Here is a 27,775-nt window from a genome sequence, read left to right as displayed (position 1 = left end):
TACCCCTGAGCCATCCAGTCATTGCAGGCAAATGGGTTTACGCACGTTTTCCTTTCTGAGGGTGCGTTAAAAAGGAGTTATCCGAGCCAAAAAGCAAAAAATAAATTACCCCTCCTTGCAATTCATGTGTATCTGCCTCACACAACGCAGTCATCCGAGCCTGAACAGTCCCAAAAAGAAGACGTATCCGCGTCTTAGAGAACAAGGCACTTGATCCCGCCTAAGTTATGATCCCAATAGGAGTGGAGTGTTGAAGGAGCACAAGCCATTTCCAAACTGAAATCAATTTTTACAGCTGCCAAGCGGAATGACTTGGAAGGCTTCCAGGGTGAAAGGGGTGTGTAGCTGCATCCCAGCATCGCACAACATGAGAACGGGAGGTGGGTTTGGCAAAGGACCGGTTCCCGATTTAAAAACAACAACATCTCCCACTGCTCCTTCCCCCGTCCCTGGAATTCTCTGGCTCCCTCCTGCGCAGTGGGCGGGAACCTGGGTGTTCTTGACAAATCCTTCTCTCCTGCACCTATTTTCATTGGGTTTGGGCTCGAATTTACCTCTCCCTCCTCTTCCTCTCCCCAACAGGTCTGCAGCTGGCTAATTGCTCATTAGCAAAAGTTCAGGGTATATCCAAAACTTTGGGGATGGTTTATGCAAATCCCGCACCTTCGTTTTTTTTCCCTGGCTAAACCGGCAGTATAACCAACTGTACATTAAAAGAACCAAAACCCCAAAAAACCACACACATTGTGGGCGAGGCCACTCAATATCATGAGACTCCCTTAAAATAATGTAAATTTCCAATTAATAACGCAAGGAGAGGAGTTGCCTTCGCCTTTCCCAGTGCATCTGCCTCAGATTTGCGGGCATTTACTACAAACATGAGAAAAGTTTTCCTTAAGGAACCAAACCCTGTGGAAATTATCACAGAATCACCTCGTGTAGGGATGCGATGAGAGCCCTGCTAAAACGCTGCGAGTGAGCAACAGTGATTTGGATCCCACTGTGGCTCTTCAGGACCTTGGCTTTACAAGATGGTCAGGCCAGATAAATGGGGACTGAGAAGTCACTGAGAGCAAATCTAAGTTTCTTCCCGTTGGATTCGATTTGGGGAAATAACACAATCTAAGGCAAACAATCTAAGGAACAGCTTGGAGAACAGCGGGACCAGGTAGCGCACTGCAAACACATCCTGTTCGCAGCTCACAGCTGAGCTGAGGTGCGGAGCCTGGGCTGCTGGCTGCGCATTTAGAGGCATCTTCTTCCCTTTGGGCTGCAGGGGAGTCTCCAGGCAGGGCCGGGAGCAGCTCCGAGCTCCTCCCGAGGAGGTAACGGCAGGTGGCGGCACCGGAACGCGGAGCTAGCGAGGGCTCTGGGATAGGAAAGGAATCACGCTTGCAAATCTCAAGGGGATGTTTTCGCAGCCTTAAAATAGGGTCAGCTGCCCTCAAGCTATCAGAGCGAAAAACACAGGAAGGGTGACTGTGTGGAAAGAGAGTCCTTTCCTTAGTTGGCTAGCACATCTGCTGGGCCTGGGCAAGGATGGGTTGTTTCTTCCCTATCGCTGGCCTAAACACAGAAACAAAAAGCAAAACAAACTAAGAAACATATTGAGGGTGATGGAAAGTGATCAAAGCTCTTCAGCTTGCTTGCGTAACCGATTTGTGGAAGGTGTTTCATAAACATTTCATAAGAAGGAGAATTATGAAGAAAACATCTCCCAACCTGCCTGCAATTACTGCACAAACTCTTCCTTACCAGTAGGAAGAAGGGGAGAGGAAAAAAAAAAAAGAAGTACATCTGTTTTGTAACTGATCTGTGAACTTTTGGCAAGCGCTCGGCTCATGAAAACATCCTGCAGACATATTGAAAGCCGTAAAAAGCCAGCCTTACACGAGGAAGTTGCAAAGATTCACCTTAGCAGCTCTGATTTCACCACGTGGAAGGCCATACCCTTCCGACAGACTGACCCACATTTGAGTCAACGAACGGATGGTCAGATCCCATTGGTTGGGCAGGACGCTGGTTGCAGCCCATCTCTTGTAAACCCAGTTTAAACACTGCTCACTGGTCGTCTGAATTGGCCTTCCTCACCTATTGGACACCAAGGCAGGCAGCTTGAATGCAGCTCCTTTTGATGAGCACTTCTGATGTAATGTAAGCACTGCTCCGTCACCCTGTTCGCAAAGGTGGGAGCCACTGACTGATTCAGCACCCAGAGCTTCGGATGCTTGCCCCAAATCTAGGTAAGAGATCTCCATACCCTGCCAGAGTGAGGCCGTTAAAGCCATGTCAGCCTTCTCCAGCACCAGATAGCAGGCAGCAACTGTGGTCATCATTGTGAGATAGAAGACAATCGTATTTGTTGTGTAGTTTCTATTTAGACGGTAACCTCTTTGAAACAGATACTTATCTGCCTTCGTATCTGGCTTATCTCATAGTCAGCAACTCACATCTGTTTAAGAGGTTGACTTACTCATATCTATCCCTCCTCCCCTACTGCAGAGTGCTAAGGCTCTTTCACTAAGTAGCAGAGGATCAGGTACACGCAGACTTTAGGTCTGAAGCAATTGTCCCTCACTGAAAACAAAGAGCACAGGGCTCAGTCACTCCTAAAGCACTATTCAATACGACAGAGCTGTCTGAAGCTGCCCAAATTGATTAGCCTGAAGTCAAGGGAGGAAGCTTTAAGACAGAAGCAGGTATGAAAACTGCATCCAAGGCTGTTGCACTTAACTAAGCCTTCCCACCTTCCAACGGCGTAAGTGTACTTCTCCGTGAATTACCCGCACACGTGGGCACCATAAAATAAAAAACACACTAACAATAAATTATAGCAATAATAATAATAATGGGCTTGCAATTACTATTTCCACATGTACTATCCTGCACATACAGCAAGGCTTAACAGACTCGCAGGGAGAAAGCAGCAAACCCTTATGTATTCACCCTATAACATTTGATGTGCTTTCACAGGGAAAGGAGGGGGATTATTCAGGAGCAGGCACCATGACAAAAGGGGAGTTAATCTCATGCTGGATGTCTAACAGACTATATCCCCAAACTCAGCAATGGCAGCACACTGGAACATTAAAATGCAATCCCTAACCTCAACACACCTGCACCGCAGCTATATGAGGCTTTTGAGTTTATTAATTGAGGCCTGATCTGATACGCTTCACCCTCTGAGCTTCAGCTCGGGACGTGAATCGTTGTGCCTTAGCTGTAGTAACAGTGGGGGTGGGAAATCAAAGCTCACAATAAGCAAGCCGCATGCTTCCCAGAAGAAAATGAAGAGAACCACACCGAGCTCTGCATCCACAGGCTTTCTGATGCAGCATTCCTTTCGCGTTTCTGCAGTTAAACAGGGAACAGGGAAAAGGAATAAGCTGCCCCACTCCCCTGTGCCGACCATAAACCTCAAAATGACCATATGCAGCACAACAGGCTTCAAAAGCAGGTGCGAGGCAAAGGAGGGGAAGAACCAAAACCAGAGGTGGGAAGAGCCCCTGCCCTGAATGGCCACGCTCCTATCAGTGCCTGCTCAGTAGGCGCATCCTGACAAAGGGCTGTTCTCCACGTTAGAGACCGCAGCCTCTGCAGGAGCATCAGGAGGGCGGAAGCTAACAGTGCTTTTGGAAGGTGATCTGTGTCCAGGGAGCACAGAACTCATAGAAAAACACTGAAAAGCAACCACTTGCAGCATCTTCACTCTTACTATTTGTATTCAGGCATGTGGCACCTTCTCTGCAAAGGCCTGTGGACATGCCAGACTGGACGTACTTTAAAAGGGGAGGAGGATATCCCATTTTCTTGGTCAGAATGGTGAGAACCTCCAAACAAAAGCATGGAAAACGATTTTACCACCATTAAGGCTGTCAGCTCTCTCATGTCTCCACTCCAGGACTCTCCCTGCCCCTTCGTCCCTAGCCATCCTCAGCACAGGGGTCCTGCCCTTCTGCCCCAACCTTCTCATGCGTTGCAGCGCTGCTCCCTGCATTTCTCTCCATTTCACTTGCCCAACTCCCAAAGCTCTCCAGAACTCCACCTCTGCCTACACCTTTGTGCTTATCTTCTTCGCTCCCACCCTGGGCTGCATCCCTGCCCCTTTCCTTATCAATCCGATTTCACACACACCAGCCTTCATGGCTTCTCCCATGCCCTCTTGCATGCTCACACAGGTTCCCCAGAGCCTAATCACGTGCCTGTTGAAGTCAGCAGCAAAGCTGCCTTATTGGGCTTTTCTGAGGCCAGAACCAGACCCTTCACCATTCTCCTGCGTGAAAAATCTCCCCTTTCCATGGATCTCTTCTCTGGAGGGAGGAAACTGTGATTATTCTGGATTCTCTGTGCCCTCTGGCTTCCAACGAGTCACCGAACATCCAAATACCTGGCACTGCCTCCCAGCTGTACAGTACTGATGTCCCCACCTCAGCCATCCACGAGGAGGGCAGAGCAATGTCCACCTAACAAGCCATGGAGCAGGTAGCCCTCGCTAGCAAGGCTCTTTCCACCACATCCCACGTTTGAAAGGAATTAACTTGGAATCAGACGGCTCCCGTGACTGGGGCTGGCTCCATCCCAGCTCCGCAGGTTTCTCTGATTGGTTCCCAGTCGTTTTGGCACCAGTTGCTGCGCCCCAGGGAAGTGGGACACAAGAAATGAAGCTAGAGGGATTGCATTAAATACACACAAGTAATATAATTAAAAAAGAAAGGGAGAGTGAGAAAGAGCAACTTTGCTGGAGCATCACAGGTTTTCATTTTGGGTGGAGGGAATGAAGTCTGGATATTGAAGGGAAGAGGGAGCTCAGAGCCAGTTCTGGCACATCTTGTTAGCTATGGGCAACTTCCATGCGTTGGGAAGCAAGGCAAGAGGGTTTCTTGCTAGGAGAAACCCAATGTCTGACTCCTAAGGGGCTGAGCTGCCCCAGTTCGGCCCACTGATTTCACATGGAGCGCTAGCAGATCAGCCCCTCGGGGAAGGGGGAAAGTGCACTCTGATGTCAGGCTTCCAAAATTAGAGGCCTTGCTTGAAACCCCATCACCTTCACTTTCTTGTGCTATGACTTGCCCTTCTGCAAAATGGGTGCAGGGCCCCTCCCTTGCTGGGTGGTGCAGGCTTTTGATTGAATTCTTGGAGCTCCCCAGATGAAAGGCCGTCAAGAATTCAGAGTCCTCTCCTTATTATGGATGAGCCATTCTCCGGCAGGCGCAAGAGTCATATCCGTGCACAGTAGTTCGTGCAACTCACCGCTTAAGAGGGTGCCGGGCAACCTCAGTAGTGGTTTGACAGCGACGACCGTGCCTTGAGCTTAGTTTCTATTGTGGCCACAATTGTTATGTCCCTCTAGACAGGTCCATGAAAACAGGGCTTGTCCCCTGTGAGCCTAGAAAACATCTCCCAAAGGGTGATAGAAACCCTGTTGGAGCAGGGAATTTGCACAAAGAGATCTATCTGTCTCTCCCTTGTCTCTAAGATAGCGTAGAAACGGCTGCACAAGATACATTGCCAGTGCACCAAGGCCACATGTGTAGGAAATACCTTATAAACACAGGCTGCTCTTAAGCCTGGAGCAGGAAAGCCGGAGTTTACGAACTGACTGCAGCTGGATCTTACGGACCCAGACATGTCCGAAGCCAGCCTGGGTTGCTGTTAACTGTTATTGGCTGACATAATCAGTGGTCTCAGTCCACCTCTCGAGAAGAGGTTTTAAAAGGCCAAATCCTCCTTGCAACTTCCATCCCCCTTTCCCTCATAAGCTTCCCCAGAGGCTCAGTGGCCTGTTTTGGAGTTCATTCCCAGCCATCTCATCTGAGGGCCTCTGCAAGGCACCAGAACAAAACTAGCTTGAAGAAGGGGTTCTTTTACATATCTGTCCTAAGCAAAACAGTGCCATATATAGAAACAGAGGACTATCCCTCAAGCCAGGGCTTTCTCTGATGCTTTCCCAAAGGGCTGCATTTCAATGAAGAACCAGAACACACATACAAATTTATGCAATCAGTCTGTCCCTAGGACAGAGCAAGGAGACTTCAAAAGGGAAAGGCCAAGGTAGTGTTCAGCTTAGCTGCAGTGTCAGTCAAGGCAGACACGGGACAGCCGGGCTGATTTCCAGTTCATGAAGGCTCAAGAGATGAAAAGCAGATGCAAGGCTTAGGCTGATACCCCGGGGCAATGCAGAGAAGAAGAGAGAGTGAAATCTGAATTGATCCCCAGAGGGGAGAAGGAAGCAGGATGTGAACCTCCCCTTGAGAGGAGGACAAAACAGGACTGGGATGGAAATCTGGAGGGCAGACTGAAACCTGAACTACCCACAGGGAAAAGCCAAGCAGGAACAGAAATGACATCTAGGGAACAAATGAGATTAGGGGGAGGTGGGAACACAAAGTGGAATGAAAAACTGAGAGAGATCCCTGGGGGAAGGGAAGCCCTGATTGAGCGAAATTAAATCTGCAGGGAGTTTTGCATCCCAGATATTAATAACAAACTACCTAGCAAGTTAGGCCCTTCTTTCCACCTTCAAAAGGATGGAGGGGAGGAAGAACTTGTCTGTGGTTGAGCACAAGACTATGAATCAGAGAATCAGAGTCCATATCCCAGCACTGCTAGGGAGCAGGTCCCTGGGTTACAATACACCTTAATGTCCACAGGCAACTGTCCTATAAAGCATCCATTGATTTCAACAGCAATCACAGCACTCAGCATCTTTGGGAAAAGCCAGGTAGGCAGTCTGCGTCTGCTTCATCTGTAAGGCAGGGTTAAACACCTCCCTACCTTCCAGAGGCACCAGGATTCTAAATTCATCAGCAGAGAACCTTCAGACGTGTGGGTGGAAAGTACCAAACAAGGTCAGGGTGTTATGAATGGCATTGAAAAAGAGCCACCAGTGACTTCACACCTGCGGTGCAGTTTGCCCACTCTGATTCCTCAGATCATGTTTCTACAGGACATCAGCTGTGAAGACCTGAGCCAGCTCACTATTACCCCACGTGCAAAACTAAGTGCTGAGCTGATGCGTGTAAGAAACACGAGGCCACTTCAATTGCGTGTCCTGTTTTCTTATTTTGTTCGTGATGCTTCCGTTTGTGTTCTGAAGGTCTCTCCTGCCCCAGCAAGACATCTCCAAGCTACCCACTTCTCCCAGGTAAATCCATCCTAAGATCCTACTTCTAGGAAACCTGTGGGAAAGAGATGTATATCCTTCTTAAATCCCATGACTGGTGCAAATTGAAGACAATAAACTAATAGGGGTAGAGAAACAACAGGAAGATACAAGCTGTGCTAATCCCAGCCCTGGACTGCTCAAGCACATTAACGCCTGCTTGTCTGTCTTAAATATGGTAGACTCTCAAGGCAGCATCACCTTCACATTGATACAAATATCAAACCTGTCATTATCATTAAACAAATGATAGCCTGTCTGCAAGGGGCAGCCTGTTGCTGGAATGAAATTGCACGACATATTTGGATACAGAGCACATGCACATCCTGCTAAACCTTTCCTGGGCTGGCAACACATAAGCTTTCAGCTTGGTTTCAAGACAGGCACTCTCTTCCAACGCAGTGTTTGAGAGCATGAAGGGGCTTGGAGAGCATCTCTCATTCCCTTCACTGGAAGTAGGGGAGATCCGAGCCTTTGTCCCTCCCTAGCACTCGGAGACTGCGTTGCTGCAAGGACCAACAGGTGACACAATCCTATACATCACTTCCTCGTGGAAAAGAAGTCAGTGATTCAGCATCTGTGTATTTTCCTCCTCCAGCCACAGACAGATGCACAGCACTATGTGCTGGGCTACCGTGCACACAAGCCCTGTCGTCTCCCAAAACCATCAGCCCTAGCTCCGTGTGCGTATTCCGGAAGGCAATATGAACTGCAGACACAAGGTGAATTACCTGGGTCTCTAGAACAGCTCTCTTCAGAGCAGCCTACAAAAACAAACAATGCACTGTTTCCTTGAAGGCTGAACACTGCATATACCGATGGGGAAATAAACCAAACAAGACCGCAGCAGCATCACCACATTAGAGCAGGGAAAAGTTCTTGTTTCAACACTTTCAGTCCGACCTTCCCCTGGTCCCACACAATGTCCTTTCATGGCAAGACTCTGAGTAAATCTGCGAGCTCTGTTCCTGACATGCTCTGGACACGATCCCAAACCATCAAGAAGCAGATGGCCCTCTCCAGGTTGCCAGCACTGAAGGTGAAAGTTTATTACTATCTCTTTGCATTTCCCTTGATATAAACAGGAAACAAACAGCATTAGACTCGCTAAATGAAAAGCCAAACCAGATAGGCAAGGCAGAAGATGCTGCTTTTTTCGTACACACCCTTTCCCCTCTCATTCACATACAAATTACTGTTGCATCCAGGTGGGAGGAGAGTTTGAAGGGGGGGGGGGAAGAAACGTTTGCCAAATAGGTTGAGGGATCAGAAGGCAGCTTTCTCATAAAGCACAGGGCTGACCCACAAACTGCCTGAAAACCTCAAACTCCACAAGAGTTTCCCTCCTCCCCGTTTTCAGGGTGAGAGCAGCCACAGCAGGGAATTGGTAGGCAAGTAAGGGGTCTAACCAGGTCACTCCACCCTTCTCTTCCTGCCTGGAGCGTAACATGGGAGGGAAACAGACCTGAAATGTAGGCCATCTACAAAGACTGGGGGAGAGGCTTAAACGATGTGAGATTTATGATCTTCAAAGTGATTAGCGCCCAGCACTCCAAATAAAGTCAAAGAGAGCTCTGCAGCTCTTGCGTTCAGGTTGGAGTTGGGTTTCAAACCATACTCCTCGGCTTCAGTTTGAGAACTTGAATTGCAAGGTAACGAAAAGAAGAAAAGCCACCCAAAACCGACCTCAACCCCCAAACCAAAATTAAAGCCCCGCCAACCTCCACCCCCTCATCAAAGGGCTCAGCACCTGATTTCACACGAAAACACACGGAGATTTCCATATCTCCCCTCTTCCTCTTTCTCGGCATTTGAAATTTACTTGGTGAATTGAAGATGAATTCACCAATAGCTGAGGTTAACCTGAAACGTGAGTGTAAAACCCATGTGCATCTGGGCTCCTGCTCATTTTAAGTAGTAGTAATTGTAATGGCTCGACTCTACCCATGGCCTTGTGAGGGCCAAGAGAGGGAGACAAAGAGCCGCTTGCTCATGCCTGTGTCCACTCACATGGACTGTTACAACCGGAGCCCTGGTGTTGCTGGAAGAGCGCTTCATGTGGGGAATCAGTCCAGATTAAAGAAAAACCCCAAACAGCACAAGAACACAACATTAAAACAAGCTTTCTCACAGGCTTCTGCTTTTTAAACCTCAATAGGTCCCCAGTCAAGCTTGCTGCTCAGTGACACAAACAGGCACAAATGAAAGGGAGTTTGTAGCACCCTTGTGGTGGAAGGGGAGAAGAAGTGAATGCTACCCAAGGCTCACAAAACCCCAATCTCTTTTTGGGAGGAGGACACTTCTATCAAGCTGAGTCTGGCCCAAACCCTACTGACTGTGAAGTGAAGCTGTCTGCACCCACGACTTTACCAGCATCTGCTCACTCAGTGACATGCAGAGGACAAGGACCTTAAAGATAATGGGTCAGATCATCAGTGGTTGTAACTCAGCACTGCTTCACCACAGTCAATAACGTTTCCTTGATTAACCTCAGCCCAGCTTCCAGTTCTAACATCTCTGTGGTGCTGCCATACGAAAAGTTTGCAGCATGCAGTGACCTTCTGCTTTCATGGCTTATTTCTATCTCGGGGGAATTTTCTTTTATCGCCACTTATAAGCGGATTGGATTCTTCTCTTGGCGTGCAGAAAGCCTGTGCTTTGGGCTCTGCAATCCCCACAGCTGGAGACACAAGACTTTTTGTTTTCAGCTCGGTATTCCAAAAACCTGGAAGATGGCTGAACGTGTTAAGACACCTTGGATAGGAAGTTACGACCCACCCAAAGCCAGAGCAGCCAAACCAACCAGCAGCTTGCTGACATCTGTCAGACCAGAGCCACCAAGGCAAGCTGGAAGGACAGAGAAGCCACAGTGAGAAGCTTCAGCTGCCCATCTGCTGTGAGTAGGAAGCCGTTGCATTCAAGGAGACAGGGGTTGCTTTTAGCTGCATGGAACAGGAGGATAACAACAACCACAGCAAAGACAACGGTCCCTGACATGTTTACTTGCAATTAGGGCTCATTTGCCCTGCAAGAAACACTTCCTTTTATCTGCTGTCCCCTTCCCCACTGTCTTACATAGGGGAATCTGTCATTGTAGGCAGGCCTGGTCTTGACCTGTGCACTCCAAGACCTCAAACCACCTCCTCTTCAGTCCTTGCTGACACTCCTGTGAGTCAGCCCTGTGCTCTTAGACTCGCATACCACAGTGCTTTCAGTGCCAGTGTCACAAACAGTGGAAAGGCATGGGGTTTTGGGGTGGGATTTGCACGTTTGCCAGTGTAACTGAAGTCCCTTTTGTTTCTAGATGACAATGGGAAAAATTCAAAAGCCAGAAAAAGCCTGAAGCAAAAGGTGATTTAAAGAAACTCTATAATTAACTGAACTTCTATGAAATAGGAAGGCCTGGAAACCAGGGGTTTAATCTGTCATCCCATCCCACAAGGGGAATTGCGAAGAATTTATGTGGTCTGTTTAATGGTAGCTTCTGACCTAACAGTTTTATCTCTTAGCAGTAGCTGCCTGAGACTCAGCAAGATGAGCAATTAAAAAACAATAAGGCAAGAAAGCAGGAGTATACCTGGTAACCCAGGGAGCGTCTTACCTGCCTGTTAAAGTCCAGCCCATTCTGTTCATTCCCTACAACGAAACAAACAAATATCTCAGGATTAATGACAGCACCGATTTCAACTTTCCACAACTTAGAACACACATAACCAAAGACACACGGCTGGCCCAGCGCAGTTTGCTGTAAGAGCAAGGAGAGGAGGAGGAGGAGGAAGGTGGAGGCAATGCGAAGGCAGCAATGGAAATACAAAGGCAGCTTTTGCAACGTTTGGAGGTATCAGCCTTTGCTGAAGTTAAACAGAGGAGCTTCTGCCCCAGAGATACCTGGCCACGCGGTGAGGGTGGGGGAAAGCTCACTGACTGCAAGGGAGATTCCAGCCGAGGTGAGCTGGAGGACATGACAAATACCCAGGGAAGTCCATGACCATGGCACTGTACATAAAAGAAGAACGGGCTGTGGGAGAAGCTAACAAACAGGTGGCCGAGGCTGTGAACCAGGGATCTTTGGGAACCCATGTGGCACCAAGTAATTACGGGATATCTAAAGGAACAGAGGGTGCCGTGGGGTTGTGCTCAAGAGGCGTCTCCTTGATTCCAAGAGAGATTGGCAGGCACAGGGGGAAAAAATCAGACAGGTTTCAGCCTGAAGGTACCGCACAGGCCCTCACTCATTCCCCTTTGATGATAAACATTCCCCCCCCCCCTCCATCACACCTGCCAAATTCATCAAGAATATCACAGAGGAAAAGTTGTATGCTCCATAGATATGAATGCTTTAAGGGATTCCACGAAGCCTCTTTAGTTGCAAAGGCAACCCCAAGAAACCCCTTCCCTTTGCAATCCATTCCCTAAGTCATTCTCTTCTAATCCAACGGAGCTGGTGGTAAACAGCCTGAAATTGCTCACATCCCACAGGCACAAGCCCCCAGGGCCTCTTCTTTCTGCTTTTTGGGTATAACGTTCCCCATAAAGCGTAGCCCATGCCCTGTGATCTGATCAAGCTTCAACACATCGTGTTTTTCAGTTCATTTCTCTCTTGCATAAAGTTGGAAAGTGGTTAATAGAGGCAGGAGTACAAATCCAGCGCTCCCACTGACTTGCTTTCTTCAATGCAACAAGCCCCTGTCCTATGCTAGCGCACTTTTCCAGCTTGCACCATATACGATATTCCCAGGCAAGTCCGCATGGTTCTTTTTGACCCTCAGGGGGAGCATGCTTGGTACAATTATTAGATGGCAAAATGCTTTAGAGTCAAACCATACAGATTTCATGGCACCCTGTTCTCTGCTATCTAGAAACAGCTCTGGAGATGTAATCTTCAACGTGTTAGCAGCGTTGACTGTGGAAACTGAGCTGCCTTTGTTGCTCTTGTGAGCCTGAGCTGTAGCTCTTCTCTTCCAAGCAATACCACAGCATTATTTCATGGCAGAAGAAGCTGTTGCCCCCCAGCTCTGAAATCTCTTCTATCTTCACATCATCTGCAACTCAACCTAGATCCAGCTCTGCACCTTCTCCCGCAGCCTGTCTGCATTTCTGCTGTGCTAGAGCCTGCCCTCACTTCCTGGCTTCCTCCAGACCTGCTTCTCAAAGCTTTTTCTCTTCCCAGTCTCAGGTCTTTATCTTCTTCCATGTAATTCCCTACTCTACTACAACCTCCAACTTGCCACGCGCTTCCATGCCTCTCACTGTAACCATCTGCTCCCTGACCACCCCTCTCCAGCTGCTCCTGCCCGGGGAATTCGTTCATTCATTGCGTTCCAGCTCTACGCCCCAAGAGCCAACAACTGCACACATAATGATGGGAATGCTGATAGTGTTAATAGATGATCGCAATCAGTATCCACACACCTGAGCAGGACCGTGTGAGGATCTTCAAGGCCTGCCGTTTCTACCTTTGAAACCCTCGGCGGGTTGATGCAATCTAGAGGCTGTAGCTAAAGGGAAGAAAGGCAAGAAGAAGAGAAGGAGGAAATAAAGTTCCCAGCTGCTAAAACTGAACAGGAAGGAAAAGGTTATCTTCTGGTTTCTCGGATACAAGAGTTTTGCTCCTGTTCAAATACGACGCATTGATGAGGCAAGATCCGAAGACCTTGAGGTGAATCCCTAGGTGCCAGCGCTGATGGCTGCGAGTCACTATCGTACACCCCAAAAACTTGGAACTTGAGACACACAGCTGGAACAGAGATGCATTGCTCTGCACTGCTAATACCAGGCCCAAGTTCTCCTGCATGTTGTTTCCTCCTCTTCCAGCCTTCCCATCTCTTACTTTTTCCTCCCATCACCAGCATGTGCAGCTGACAGGCTTCTGCCTTTCTTTTCCCCTTGTTTTCCTACAGGGCCAGACGCAGCTTCCTGCAAGTCCTACCCTCTGCTCTGTTGCACATCCCACTACAGATCACCAGGGCTGTTTGGGAGCACCTCAGCCAGGTATTCTGTGACAGTGAAGCATATTGCAAATATGCATGGAGAATGACATTAACTCAGTCGTAGCCTGGGCGTTTAAGTCTGAGATAACTGCCCCAGGCTGTCTTGGTAGACAGCAAGAAGAAATAGGCACCTCCAGAGGCCATTCATTTGACCTATCTTAGACGCCTATCTTAAGCTGAGATGAATGGCCCTCTGGAGATGACTATTTCTCTTTATTGACTCCAAAGGGACCCAGGGGCAACTAGTGCAGCCTTAGATGTCCAACAGTGAGATATTTAAAACCGGGCGAGGTTATTTCTATTCCCAGTGGTTATGTAAATGGCAGCTGGATACACAAATCTCCGCGATGGTTCAGCAGAAGTGTTTGTGCACAGATTTATTTGCAAACAAATCTTGTCTTTGTCTATTTCAGTAAAAGCTGGAGTTTGAGCAAAATTGAAGCGATTCCAGCTGCGAGCCAAGGTTTGGGTACCACAGGGATAACAGTTCTGCTCTTTCTCTTAAATCAGTAAATTTCTTACAAATACTATCAACTTAGACTCCTTTTCTCACAGTTTCTACCCACCTCAGGACTCGCACCGAAGCAGTCATTTCTCTCCTTAAAGGAGCAGGCTGTTCAAACAATGAGGATCTGCACTTAAGATTTAATCTTTTCTAGCTCCAGGAGATAAAAAGAAAGGAAAGTGTAAGTGGCAGCAGATTCTCTGCTGCTGTAAACTGCCAGAACTCCACTAATGTTAATGGAGCTTCACACCAGCCGGCAGCTTGCCTCTTGCTGCACCAGCCAGGCACAATGGATCCAAAATATCTGCTAGATGCAGTCCTCCCTTCCGTAAATTCCATCGAACAGGGGAAGCCCTGGCATTTAAATGGAGAAGGATCACTCCGAGCCCCTTGCACTGTGCTTCCCAGGAGCTGCCCCATCAAACAAGCCTTATTCCCCTCTTTACATGTGCTCTGGACAGGGGCAAAAAAGGCAGCGATAAGCTCAGCGCGGCAGACAAGGACTCTGCTGCTCTCCTTGGTTCACCTGGCAGCTGTTTTGCATAGCACTGGCATCAGATCTGGTGCGAGTTTGCCTGGGGAGGTTTCTCTGGGGATGGGAGCAGCAGAACAGTTCCGGACAGCTCCCCCCCACCCGCTGCCATTCCCCCCGCCTGGAATGCGGTGCTTGCTCTGAAAACCAAAGGCAAGCGCTCTATCAGAACCGACACGATTCCCACTGGAAGCCGCGGAGCCAGTCCAGCGCTTGAGGATAAAAGCACCGGAATGGGAGACAAGTAAAATCAAGATTGCGATGTGCCTTCATCTTTGCCAGGTAAACACATGCAGCAACATGCAGATGTCACCTATAGGGAGTGACAACCGCCCGTGGCTTTTCACCCCATGACAAAACTGGGGCTGAAAGCAGAAGGCTAACCTTATACCCCTTCCCACCCAACCCCGCGCTTAATTCACCACGCGGTTTGATCTCAGCTGCGCAGAGGGACAGGGAATTAAAAGGTGATTTCAATCTTGAACAGGTGCTGGGGAATTCCCACAGGGAATCAGTTTTCTGCCGCGTGCATTTGGGAGGGAAATTCGGAACAGCTGAACGGCGATGGAGGAACAGTGCCAGGCAGACACCAGGCAGGGGATTCAGCTGCCTGGGCTTAGATGTCTAACTTTTGGGTGTCTAATTCTGAGCCAATTGCTCTAGGCTCCCTTTACAGCCATGGAGAGGAAGCAGGCGCTTCCAGAGGGCAATTCATCTTGCCCCCGAGATAGACGGCAGGGAGATGAATCACCTTCTGCAGATACCTCTTTTCATCATTGACTGTACAAGGAGCCCGGGGTGAGCAGGTCAGACTTCAGCCTCAAAGTATTGAATATCTAAAATTAAGATGAATCTCACCTATCCTGAAGATTTTAGCACTCCAGCTGATAAAGCACAACGCCATTAGGGACTGGCAAAGCAGGCCAGATGCAGAGTGCCTTTCAATGTACCTTTCCTGGGAGCTGAGAAATTCAGCTGTTAAACTGAGACAAGAATCAAATCTCTCACCTCAGCATGGTAAGATTAAAGATTACCCATGAGTGGGTAAAGAGTGGCAACAATTATTGCCACTGTGAAAGAATACTTGACCCACACACTGGAGATGGAGCAAAATGCTCACCTGCACTGAGAAGAATGCATTCTATTGAGCAAAAAAAGATATTCAGCATCAAATACGCTTAGAATTTCAATTCGCTTCGGAGATTCAAGCGAATACCAAGTCATAGCCCTCACGCTACTCTTCCCAACAGTCAGACCAGCTTCCCCTCCAGAACTAGCAGGGAAAGGAGCTCACTTTAATCACCTTCTCTCCATATCAGTGGCTGCCCCCAGTTCCCTCCAGCTGCATCCAGTGGAAGCAGAAACTGCAGCTGAGCAGACACCAGTCAGTTCCCTGGATCCTGCTGGGATGCTGCTCCCAAGGCTTACCTGAAGTGCTTTTTAAAGGGAGCAGGGGGAAGTGTGAACAGGATGGGGAGTTTGAGGCAGGCAGACGGAGCTGCAGCTTTCATCTTAACCATTTTCTCTAAAGACAAAACCAGACCAAACCGGGGCATCAAGAGCATCGCCACGGGAAAGTTAAGGCTGGTTAGCGAGAAAAGTGAATCCTTGCTGACTCAGTCAGCTACAGACTCCAGGGGAAGCTTTCACTGAAGGCAAGTGTCTCATTCGGGTGGAAACCCCTGGGTTATAAAAACACCTTTCCTTTGTCAGCAGTGCCTCGAAGAAATCCCGTCTTCTAGTCCCATTGCAGCTCCCAGTGCAATACACCCTTCGTGGGGAGCAGGGGGAGAAAGGAGGACAGCAATGTGGGAGACTGGGGCAGCTTCCAGAAGGAAACCCCAGGGCAGCAGTTGTTCCCACGGAAAACATTTCACCTGCAGGTGCTGGGAGAGGGCAAGTCTCTTCTCTTAGACCAGAGGCAAGAGGCAGATCAGACCAGCTCTTCCTTTGCCCCTCTAATTCAAGTCAAACCAGCCTTTTGTTCCCCTTTCCCCTCCCCATCCTTTTTTATCCTCTTCCATAATGGGATGTTTAAGGGGGAAAAAGAAAAAAAAATAAAATAAAATATATAAAATATAAAATAACCCAACCTCAAACCCTAATCACCCTCATTTGAATTTCAAATACCCCCCTCCTGGCCTCCCCCACGCCCCAACTGACTCGGAGCTGGGAATATGGAAATTTCTCCTGCTCGCCTTAAATGTGGCTGTGCTATGAAAATCATCAGCCTTATGCAAATCCTAAGCAGGCCCAATTGCCATAGCAACCAGCTGTTTTCCAGCCCAACTGCTGCTGCTTTCATTTATCCGGGGCTTGTCCTGGGGCTGTGCATGGCTGCAGGGGGAAGAGACAAGAGAAATCCTGGAGGCTTTGAGGGAAGTTTCACCAGGGAGAGCTCGCCTTGGAGAGCAAAGGCGTAGCCAAGGACTAGGCTCAGTGTGGGGCCAGGGAAGGCCAAGTTTCCTCAAAAGGCTTAAGGCTGGCAATGTGCTCCCAGCCCCATATGAAGAGGTAACAAAAGGCAATAGAAAAGCTCAAGCTGTGCAGCCCTTAAGCTTGCCTGCGACCTGCACACCAGGCAGCACAGCCTGAGCACTCACCAGCTCATCTCACCCAAGCCATTGCATTGCTCAGTCTGACATCCCTCGCTTGTGCACGTTTCCTTTTGTCCGAGCTGGAAGTTGACTCGGACATCAGAGCCACCATACCCTGTCCCAGCATGAGCCATTGCGTTTAGAGAGACCCTACCCCAACACCTGCGACTGGAATGCAATGAAGAGCCTTCCCAGTGCTGAACAGGGCTCCACTCTGCCCAGAGCTGTACACCAATCACTGGGGAGAGCAGCACCTGCATTACAGAGCTTACACCCAGGCAAAAAGGTGGGAGAAGAGATCAGGACCCTCACTTTGGAGCTGAGGAACAGACATAGACTTAACTAAGTTAGCGGCAGAGACAGACTGAGACATGGTCTCTGCTTTTCCACCTGCCCTGGTATGGATTTAATGCAAAGCAGTGACAAAGAAACTGGAGCGCTGGGAGGAGGTTTTGTTTGGAAGGAAGCTCTGGTGTCCAGTTTAAGAGCTGCCCTTGGGTTCTCTCCTCCACTGCCAAGGGACCTTAGGTGTCTGGCAGCAGCAGAGGAATAAAGTATGTGATGCTGACATCCCTCCATAGGCGCAAGGTAGATGAAGTTGAGGATGCAGGGTGAGAAGAATGACATGCATAGTATCCAAAAAGGACACTTTGCAATACCACAGGAGCAAATGCATAGCTCCTTACCCTTTTCATTTTCTTGGTATCTAAAGGAAAGGGTCTTTCTTACTGTCAGAGAGAAGGCATCTGCTTTATTGCTTCCCAATGCACTCGGATAGGTTACCAGAGGTGTGAGGGCTATATAACCTTGCCACCATGGCCACCAGAGCCCATCTTTGTGGCTCCATGTGCCTTCCCCAGGAAACCACACTCCTCTACCCGGCTGCTGCTCTTTGAGATCCCGGAGCTGGGCAAAGCCATTGGGTCAGCCAAGCACCACCAACCCGAGGAGTGATAGCGACTGCTCTCAAGGCAGAAATAGTGCTGTGGGGCTGCCCTATATTGCACCCACACATACACACCCCAAGTGCTGGGGTGCCCATCGCACCCCGCCCTGGGCTCCTGGCAGGCTGGCCAGTTCCCCGTGTTACAGGGTGGGGAGCGAAGATGTTCGGAGCGCCTGCAGCTATTCAGTTACCCATGGTTGTGTTTGAAGAGCTTCCCTATCGCCCTTTTGGCTTCCCCCCCATAGCCTCAACAGATGAAATCAAAGGGAAGTAGCTTTGCTTGGTGTAACCTGTTTTGATCAAGCAGATAAACGGGGAACAAGTGTCTGACACAAACAAACAGACAGACAGAGGCAAGTCCCACCTCAGCATTTTGTTGCATCAGATAGAGAGCGCTTAGATAAACCACAAGAAGGGGGAGATCTCTGCCTCTCGGCTGCAAGACCAGGGGCGACACTCTGCAGTGCCAAGCCCCCACAGTTCCCATAAAAAAAATCAACCCAGAACTTGCTGGCAGGGCTTTCATCAGTTTAAAAAGATGAAAAGAGCTTCGAGCCAAGCATTAAACTCACGCTTGTCATTACCCCCCATGGAGTCAGCGGAACTGCCTGCGAGCCCAGCCACAGCCGAGCATTAAACTGTGTTGGCATCGCACAGGACAGGGTGAAAAGGACCTTCAAGCAGCAGAGATGACCCAGTGCTCCAGTCGGGGCTGGCCTACGCAGCTCCTGGGGCATGGGGGAAGGCAACTGAACCTACATCCCTCGCAGGAGGGGCTCATGCCTATTCCCCTTTTCCTCTCACACATGTGCCTTGACAAAAAAGGCTGAGTTAGCGCCAAAGAAGAGCTGAGATTTACAGGACTGTTTAGGGCATGTGATATTCCTTAGGTTTATATATATATATATATATATATATATATATATTTTACTCAGTTTTCTGCGAAATGGCAAAATTTCACTATAACCAGTAGACACGGACGGGTGGGTGAGATCAAGCAAAGACGGGGGTTTGGGGAGCGTCTTATGAAATAGAACAACTTTGAAGGCTTTTCTGTGAAATTGGTGTGGATGGAAAGGAAAAAAAGCTTAACTTTCCTAACCCGCTACGAAAGATCAACCATTTTGCCAATTTTCTCCGAAAAAGAACCCACCCCCCCACCCCTCGCTATTATTTTAAAACACTTTCAAAGTAAAACAATGCCCCAAATTACCCTTTCCCCCCCCTCCCCAAGCCTAGAACTGGCGGAGATATGAAAGGATGAGATTATGCTTTTGACTCCTGACACTTCCCATCAGATCTTCAGGCATCAGGTTTAGATCAAGGGCTTGGTTTACAAAAGCATTTTGGCACCCAGCTCCCTTCAGTACTTTTTTAATTCTTCTTGGAGCCAGTCTGCATCTTTTAGTGATGAAAGGCCCTTGTAAATATGCACCTCGAAGGATTTCCATTCTTTACGGGCTCTATTATTGTTAGGTTGGTAACTGCCCTCTCCTTTGGGGGTAACAAGAGTCCCGGGGCAGCTGTGTGGATTGGTCCAGTTCATCAGGAAACGGGTCTTCAATTAATGAGTCATTGGAAAAGAGACTTTCCCACATGAAGCTGGTAAACAAAGCACTGAACTAGGAGGTGTTGCAGTAAATATTCCTCTAACGACGTGTATAAGGGCAAATAAAAACTTCCAGGGAAGTGCAGTACAAAGGGCTCTGTTGTTTATAAACAGACTGGTCGGGAAGAGGAGAGAAAAAGCCAAAGCCTGACGAAGATGCTCAGAGGCTTTAGGTAAAGCAGCGAGCCCGACCCTCCGTGGGCTTGGCTGGTCGTGATTCCCAATGGGGCTGATGGGCCAGGTTACAGCACCTATACAGCAAGAGCCTGTGGTCCTGCCCTGGGCATCCCGTTCTCCGAGCTGTTGTGGAACAGGAGGGCTTGTGCTGGTCGCTACAGGCTCCTACAAGCAGCTCGTAACTGTCCGTAGAGTTTCTCATCATAGCTAAAGCTCTTGTGGTGATCTCTGGAGATCCCGAGCGGATCAACCACTCACAGGGACTGCGCTGGGGCTGGCGCAAAGTAATTTAAGCAGGTCCCTTGCATCAGTCCGCAGGGAAGTGTGGCTCTTGTGCAAATGAAGGCGATTGACTTGTTCTGATTTCCCTGCTTGATTTGAAGGCTCCTTGGAGCAGAGCGAACGCTGCTGCAAAGGTTTTTGTCATTTTAAAACAAATTGACTTCACTTCTCTGCTTTCTTTTCTCGATTACCACTCGAAAGAGGTGCTACAGCTAACACTAATGGCTGTCTGGGAAGCTTAAGCTGAAAAACACGTTTATCCAATCAACCAGGGTGCCAGCTTCTCACCTATTTAACACTATTGACTGCAACATCAGCAGCCAGAGTCTCCCATTGCATTTATGCCGATGCCAACCCCCAAACACCGTCTCTCAATAAAGCGTTCCCTAATCTTGACTTTGCTATCCATTCATTCTGCATGCCAAGACGAGCGAAAGACTTCGGGAGAGTGCTTCCCAACTTCAGGATTTGCTTTAAAGAGCTTGGGATGTTGGGGACATATTTGTTGCTAAGCGGCTCGGAAACAGCCTCCTTCAAAAGGCTGTTTGGGGTCATTGAAAGCCCTGGACAAAAGCTGCCCTGCCCAGAGTCAATCCGAGCTCATGGCAGTGCATAGAACCAGGTTTCATCTCTACCTTAGATTATGTCAAATAACAGCTTCATAGCTAAGAGCACAGAGGGTTTCTAGCGCTCAGTGTAAGGTGTAAATAAAGGGGCAGTTTTAGCCTCATTAAAACATGCCTGGAGTTCCTGCCTTTATCAAGGTCTATTTATAAGTAATCTAAAATGACAGAAGAGAAACAGTAAAATCATTCCCTGCAGAGTTTTAATCTGCTGCCCCCCCGCAAGTTTAGGGCTCTTCATTACTCAAAGAACAATGATTCTTCCACCTTGTCTCTACCAGCTTTGGTGTTAAAGGTGTTTATTTCCAAGTCTATAATAAACCACAAGGTTTCTAACAATCTGAGTTTCTTACACCGAGTGGGTGCTAAAAATACTTCTTATTGATGTTTATTTGCCTAAAAAGGGACCTGACCATGAGCCTCTGTGAAATTATGTTCCTGTAATTTCGCAGATTACAGGTAGAGGCAGTCAGAAGCGATGCCAGAAAAGGCAGAACTGATTTTCCCGGTGCGTATCACACCTTGTGGCAATGCAGAAGGTGGTTGGTAACCTGGCAGAAATCAGTGCTAACACCAGCACTATCATCTTCAAAGGATCACCCTGTTCCTCAGCTTTACATATGCAAGGAAAACTGGGGCTTCCAGCCTCGGAGCAGTGAGAGTCTGAGCAGCCGTGGGGTGGGTGCAATGGAGATGAGAAACCCAATCATGCTTCAAGGTGAAGAGCAATAAATTTTTGCTGGAACTACCTGGCTGGATTTGAATATTCCCCAAATCCCTCCCATTTTTCTGCATACGTGTGGCTAAAAAAGGCTTAGTCCCCAGGGAGTTTTGTCTACAGAAGCATTCCTGATATGAACCCTGTGTAAAATGAAGAGCTGTTTGTGCTAAACAGAGTGGACCAAGACTATTTCAATAGCATTATTCCTTTGCCAAGACATGAGCGTATTTCCATGCTAAAATCGCAGAGGACACTACAGAGGCACAAACTGATTCAGTGCAGTTACAGAAGGCTCTTGCATGCTGATCAAGATACAAACGCAATCCTAGCCCAGAGCACATTCTTGATCAACTCCCAGGCTGGTTGGAAGAGCTCAGTGTACCAGCAACAGGAGTCAAGCAAAGCACAGACAGAAACTTCCAGCACCCATGCCCCCCATTTCTTTGCTTTCCCCTCCCTCCTTGCTTGCTCCCCACATCCCAGACCCTCCTTACCTGGCTCCACCTGGTCAGGTTCATGCCGAGTATCTGTGGAATCTGCTGCATCACCGCTCATCTTGATCTCTGGAAAAGGAGGCACAACTGATTTTAATAACAGGTCACAGTCCCAGGCAACAGGCACATGTGGCTTCCACTAAACAGCACAAATGAATGTGTAATTATAATAAACCATCAGACTTTCAAATTCCTGATTCCTCAACATACAGTCGCTAGAATATTCATCAGCTCCGAGGATGCACTTTCCCTCCTGTTGCTCTTCGCATCCCTCTTCCCCCTCCCCAATTTGCTGCTCTGCTCTCACTTCTCACATTCCTTCTTCTTCCACCTTCTTCCTCCAAACAGGGGATGAGAAGCCATTAAACACTAGAAACACTCTCACCCCACAGACCTCTCCCCTGAGCTTTATATACACTTCCCAAGCCAGCTGGTGTGGCTCCCAGTTTAACGCTGCCCTCACACCTGTGGAGGCAGCGGATCCCTCTCAGCATTCCCTTCTGCATCTTTTCCTTGTCCCTCAAGATGGCTCAGCTGGGCCAGTGCTTGGTGCTGTATGAAGCACATGCATGGAGGACCGGTCTCAGAAAGATGCTCTAGGGAGGGTAGTGAAGTCTCTCTTCTCCTCTCCTCCTTTGCAAACTCAGCTTGTTTCCCTCAATACATTTGATCCCTATTTGCACAATATTTACCCTGCTTTCTCCCACATACCTGTGCTCACAGCCCTCGCAAAGCACCCAGAAGCTGCCTTGCTCCAAAGCACTGTTCCCAGCCCAGGAGCAAGAAGAGTGTTTTGCCATCAAGCTCCTGCATACTTCCCCCCCATCCTTATCAGTGCCAATAGATTTGTCATTTACCCTTGAAGTGATGGCCGCCACCACACCCGGGGCCACTTTCTCCTTCGGGGACAGCTGAAAGAAAAGGTGGGAATAGTCAACTTCACACTAGCTTGCTCATCCCCTCTTTAAGGGTCAAAGGAGAGAAGGAAGAATATCTATTCAAATTCAGACGGACACCCCCCTCACCTCTTCTACCCTTCCCAAGGGAATTTTAACTCTTTCCTGGCTATTTGGGGAATAAAACCCCAAAAAGATAACATTTTGTTCTGAAGAGCCGACTGATTTGCATGTGCTTCCGGCAGCCAGTCCCTGCCACAGAGCTTACCCCATTTGCATCGGATAATAACAACACTGTGGAAGCGGGACCAGTGTTTGCTGTGGTTTTGCTGGGGTAGAAAAGGCAGGTGGAAGCCTTCTTAAAGGCATCATGCAAACCTTTTCCTCTTTCCTATATACGCTTGTATGACTTCCTAGCAGCCAAAAGGGTGGGAAGAATCCTATAGGTTTTTATACCCATTTCTCTCTATTACTCACACTAAACCAGGCAGGCCTTTTGGTTTTGTTTGGTCAGGTTTTCCTTCCCCCTGACCAAACTTCCCAGTGTGCAAATGGCTCCTTTTTGGCCCAAATGGAAACAGTTTTGCTTTGGTTGAAGTTTGAAGCTTTTTATTCAGCAAACGAATAAAGGAAAAGACAAGATCTTATAGCAGGGACCAAGCGCAGAAACATTCACATACTTCACAAGCTTCTTTTCCTGTATGAAGGAACAAGGTGGAAAAGGAGAGAGAAGCGACTTGTGGGATTTCCCTCCTCATCCCCCCCCTTCAAATACACCCTCTGCAATTAAGACATGAAAATTTAGTGGGGCTTCTAAGCATTTCTACTGCAGGAAGAGTAATTATCATCAGCTATAAACATCTTCTTGTCTTGTCATACTGCCAAGGGACCCTAACTTAGGCAATCTACAAAGCGCAAAGTTATACTTGGTGCCAAAGAGTATCTTAAAAGAGAAAGCCTGATTCTCATAAAATAGAGGAAGAGAAATCTTAAGCCAGGCAGAAGTTCAGTCCTTGCTTTAGCGAGAAAGAACCAAACCAAGATACGCTCTGATTCTCCCATACGTAGAGCAGAAGAAGTTTATTTTCACACAGATTCCTACCATAAAGGTACACAAGTTATTACAGCTGAAATACCATGGGGAAGACAAATACCAACAGGAAGCAAAAGAAAACCCTTTTGATCAGGGCCTGATCTGAGTGGTTTGGGGCTGGCCACCTTTTGTATGCTTATGGACAGCAGTGAAGCACCTTCCAAGGGATCCTTAAGAACAAGAAGCAGGCATACGGAGGAATCACTTTCCAAGTGTAGCCAGTATACGGGCAACACCTTATTTATTGACACCCAGTATATATATATATATCATATATACACCCAACATACATAGTCCTCTACTATAAACAAGGGCAGAGTGACACATCTGGATTTGACTGTCCCCTCCATCCTGTCCCAAAACGAGACAGGCTGTGAGCCTTTGAGCCCAACTGAATGCAGGCTCCTTCCACGCAGCTTTGCCAGGCTGGCAATAAGCAGGGAATAAGCAGGCTTAGGAGAAGAAAAATCTCTGGGAACAATAAAGCAACTTAGGCCTGCCTAAGTCCTAACCACAGACCTATTAGGAGCCGCCACTGCGGCCTGGGCCATATTAAAAATGCGCTGCTATACCTCAGCTAGCAAACATACCTGGAGTAGGGGTAGTCTGGTTTGTTCACCCAGACCAGTGCAGACACTTCTCTGGGGATGGATCTGCATCTCTATTTTTGCCGAAACAAATGGTGTCAGCAAATAAAGCTTTCCCAAGCCCTTATTCCTAGTGGTTGTTCAGACACGGGCACTAGGGTAAACCAGCCTGGTGACTTTAAAAGGGAAAACGAAAGCTGGTGGTGGTGGGAGCTCAGCTTGGCTTCAGACCTGAAGCTGATTTGAATTTGCTGTGCTTTAAATGCCCAAGCCCCTCTGGAGGTGAAATATCCAAATGGCTGGGGAGGAGGTGGTGGTAGTGCTGCTGCGAGGAAACCTTCTGAGCAGGAAGCAGGGCATGCAAAGCCCAAGCAGCCCACCTTCACCTTGCACGTTGTGTCTTCACAGGCGGGGAAGAAGCGGAGCGCACCTCTGCAAGCAGCTCACTGCAAGGTCTTGCTGTTCAGGGACTCCAGGACTGAACATGGGAGCTGCCTTTGCACAAGGCTGAAGAAACACCCCCCCCTCCATCAGCGCTGGGGTCTGGCACATGAATGTGGGCCCAGCCTGGTGTCCCTCCATGCAAAAAGACTGCTTAAAACGGATGCCCCTCTGGCAGGCAGCAGGGTGGGATGATGAGGGAGAATGGAAGATCAGCACGCACCCAGCTCTGCCCCAAATCCACCCTGGGAGTGATGCCACTGGCTTTGACAGCGGGCACAGTATCGATCTGGGGAATCTTCTCATGAAGAAAGAGTCGCCCACAAGCCAAGCCGAGATGGGTGGATAGGAGCCTGCGGGGGATGCGTCCCCGAGAGACACCACACACAAGCACACCCAGCGCAGGTGCTCAGACTAGTCGGGCTCACACGCCGAGCCAAGACCACGAGCCTCACGCCTCCCGCAGCCTCTGCTCGCAGCCGGCCGTGGGGCTCCCCTGCTGCCTTCACCATGGCTGGCACAGGGAGCCTGCCTGCACAGTGGGGTGCTGATCACCTCGGAGGGGCTGCTGGTACCCCAGGGCCAGGGGCAGGTTGCAGTGCACCCATGGAGCAGAGGCTTTGGCCATCTCTGCAGGCTGACACGTTGTTAAGTGATGGCATTTCTGCAGCATCTCCTTTGCCCTGCAGGCCTGTCCATGAGCCCACCTTCAGGCAGAGCCTGTTCAGGGGCAGCAAGCATTGAGCGTGGACCCCTGGGTCTCCCCTTCACAGCAGGACCACCAAATACCTGAGTTTCACTGCAGCGTGCCAATAGGTATGCAAAGGGAATGAGTCTGATGGATGTATCCCCCCTGTCCCCTCCAAACATGGGCACAACACGCAGTGTTTTGTGCTGCACAAAGCACTGGACATAGGTCAGTACCAGGGTACATGGCTCCCAACACCCCACTGCCTGCCCCTGCCGCAGAAGGGGCTGTCAGTATCTGGCCTTCATTGCTTCCACTGCTCTGCTTCTGCCCCAGCATCATCCTCAGCCCTGGTATAGCCCAGGGATGCAGTCCTTCCCCTCAAGCACAGGGGCCTGAGCTGTGGACAGAACTCAAGCTCACTCTGCTGGGGTGAGCCAGAGCTCAGCGCATCTCCGAGGGATTTGGCAGTGGTTGCTCTGGTTCCCCAGCTGATTGTATAGGGAAGATCTGCTCACAGGAGATTTGAGGCTACCTAAGCTCTGTCTCTGGATCAGACCCCCTAGAAGGAGTCTCTGTCCTCCTGAGTATCCCTGTTCATCCGTTCTTCACTCAGCCCAGTCTCCGACAGCTCCCTCCTCATTCATTTCCCCCTCCTTTCCCCTCTTTGTCATTAACTTTGCCCCTTCCAACCCATGTCCTATCTCACTCTCATTCACACACACACACCCTTCCACCCTCGCCGCATCCCTCTGTGAATTCATCCCCTCTCACTCCTCCCAGCTTTATCCCACAGGTCAGGCACTAAATGCTCACTTTCCAGGTACCCGAGAGACTTCGGCGCTCTGCTCCCTGACCCACGTTAGGGCTGGCAGCGTGAGCGATGCGCCCACATTGTGGGCATGGCTTGGCAGCCCCCTAAATAGGATCAGGGCAGCATCCATCCCCAGGTAGGAACGTGGGCACTTAACCTGGCACTCCAGCGGGAGGGAAGAGGAGGGAAAGGAAGGGAGGAAAGGTCAGAGGAATCGCAGCAGCCCCATTTCCTGCCCAAGCCCACGACCTCAGCTGCACGGCGAGCTCCAAGCCCGATCCTTCCTCCAGCGCTCTTTACCTGCGTGCACAGACTCCAGGTTCACCATCCTGCTGGCGGAGGGAAATCCGCGGTGCGCCCAGCCTCCTGCCGTCAGCCCCAGGTTGCCAGGGGCTGCCAGTTTGCCCTCCCTCCTCTGCCACCCGCTGCCTCTCGAACCGGGCGTGGGTCCGCTCCCCAAGGGACCTAGAGCTCCATTGCCTGTTGCCATGCAGGGCCAGGTGAGCATGCGGCTCCACGCCACGCCTCGCCCCACCTCCGGCTCCCTCGGGTGCCCTGACACCCAGCAGCCTGGCGCCTGGCCCATGCAAAAGCTGCCATTTGCATATTAGTAACTCGGGAATAGATGAGTCCCTGCAGCGCTACCAGGGCGTGGGGTGGGGTGGGAAGGAGGGAGGGAGGAAGGAAGGTGGTTTTGCCCGCCCTCGGCTGCACAGATACAGCCCGCAGCACCTGCCTGCCGGGCTGCGAGCGGGGGGCTGCCACCGCCCCCGTTGTGCCCTCGTGGATAGGCTTTGGGCTCTGCCCTTTGCAATGCATGGGCGAGAGAGGCATCCGGGCAGGCTGGGCAGCGCCCGCAAGGGAAGGTGTCTGAGCTATGGGCACAGTCCCTCCAGTGAGTAGAATGTGGCCACTGATAAACCCCGGGGTCTGCTCACAGTGAGCATCCCCTAGGTCTGGGCTGAACCTGAACGATGCCCTACGAAACAAGCAGCACTAAGAGGAAAGGTAAGAGCAGACAGTTAACTTGGCTAAAGACACATGGCAGGGCTAGGATCAGCACATGGAGACTCCGCTTTCCTGCTTTGTGCTCTGTGTGGTATGTCGGTACCCTTAGAATAGCAGAGTAGCAGCCTCTTCCTCCTCCTCCTGCTCCATGTTGTTTAAGCTGCAGTATTTAACAGACTTCCAGGGAAGCCAGGGGGGAAAAATCCCCTAATGTTGGCTTCTTCTGGAGAAAGCCACCGGGGGCCAGACCCACATCCTATGCCCTGCGCTGCGATGGGGACCAGCAGTCACCCTGCCTAACCCAGGCGCCGTGCCTGCTGTGCACTACCTTGATGACCCCAAGTCTTCCCAGGGGTAGCAGGATGCCTGCATTAAACGCCTGAGCTCCAGCGCTGCTGAAAGCGTTAACATGCTCCATTGGTAGCTGCCAGGTACAAGCTATCACACATTCATCTCTCCCTGGCTAATTCACGTTCCAGGGCTCTCGGCTTTCCCACATACTGCTCTCCCTCCCTGGAAAGACAGGTTTCTCCGAAGAGATGGGTGGGTGGGCGGGCAGGCTCTCCAGCCTCACCTCCAACCCAGTCTGACCCAGTTATGGGGCTTGCCT

General features: G+C 49.6%; 1 protein-coding gene across 3 annotated transcripts in view; it reads right to left on the bottom strand.

Moving 5' to 3' along the window:
- The window catches only part of POU2F3 (POU class 2 homeobox 3), a 41,334-nt gene extending 14,524 nt beyond the window's left edge, over positions 1-26,810 (bottom strand). For 2 of the 3 annotated variants that reach the window (XM_065697235.1, XM_065697236.1), the window contains exons 1-4: positions 26,458-26,810; positions 22,496-22,549; positions 21,639-21,707; positions 10,764-10,798 (exon numbers count right to left, since the gene is read on the bottom strand). In XM_065697235.1, the coding sequence (XP_065553307.1) occupies positions 10,764-10,798; positions 21,639-21,707; positions 22,496-22,549; positions 26,458-26,743 (444 nt within the window). In that variant the 5' untranslated portion in view covers positions 26,744-26,810. The remainder of the gene's footprint in view (positions 1-10,763; positions 10,799-21,638; positions 21,708-22,495; positions 22,550-26,457) is intronic. The other variant, XM_065697237.1, reaches the window with a different exon arrangement.
- Positions 26,811-27,775: the final 965 nt, after the last annotated feature.

Source organism: Lathamus discolor, chromosome 17 (assembly GCF_037157495.1).
Source record: "Lathamus discolor isolate bLatDis1 chromosome 17, bLatDis1.hap1, whole genome shotgun sequence".
Taxonomy (NCBI): domain Eukaryota; kingdom Metazoa; phylum Chordata; class Aves; order Psittaciformes; family Psittacidae; genus Lathamus; species Lathamus discolor.
This window is presented reverse-complemented; position numbering and strand designations above follow the sequence as displayed.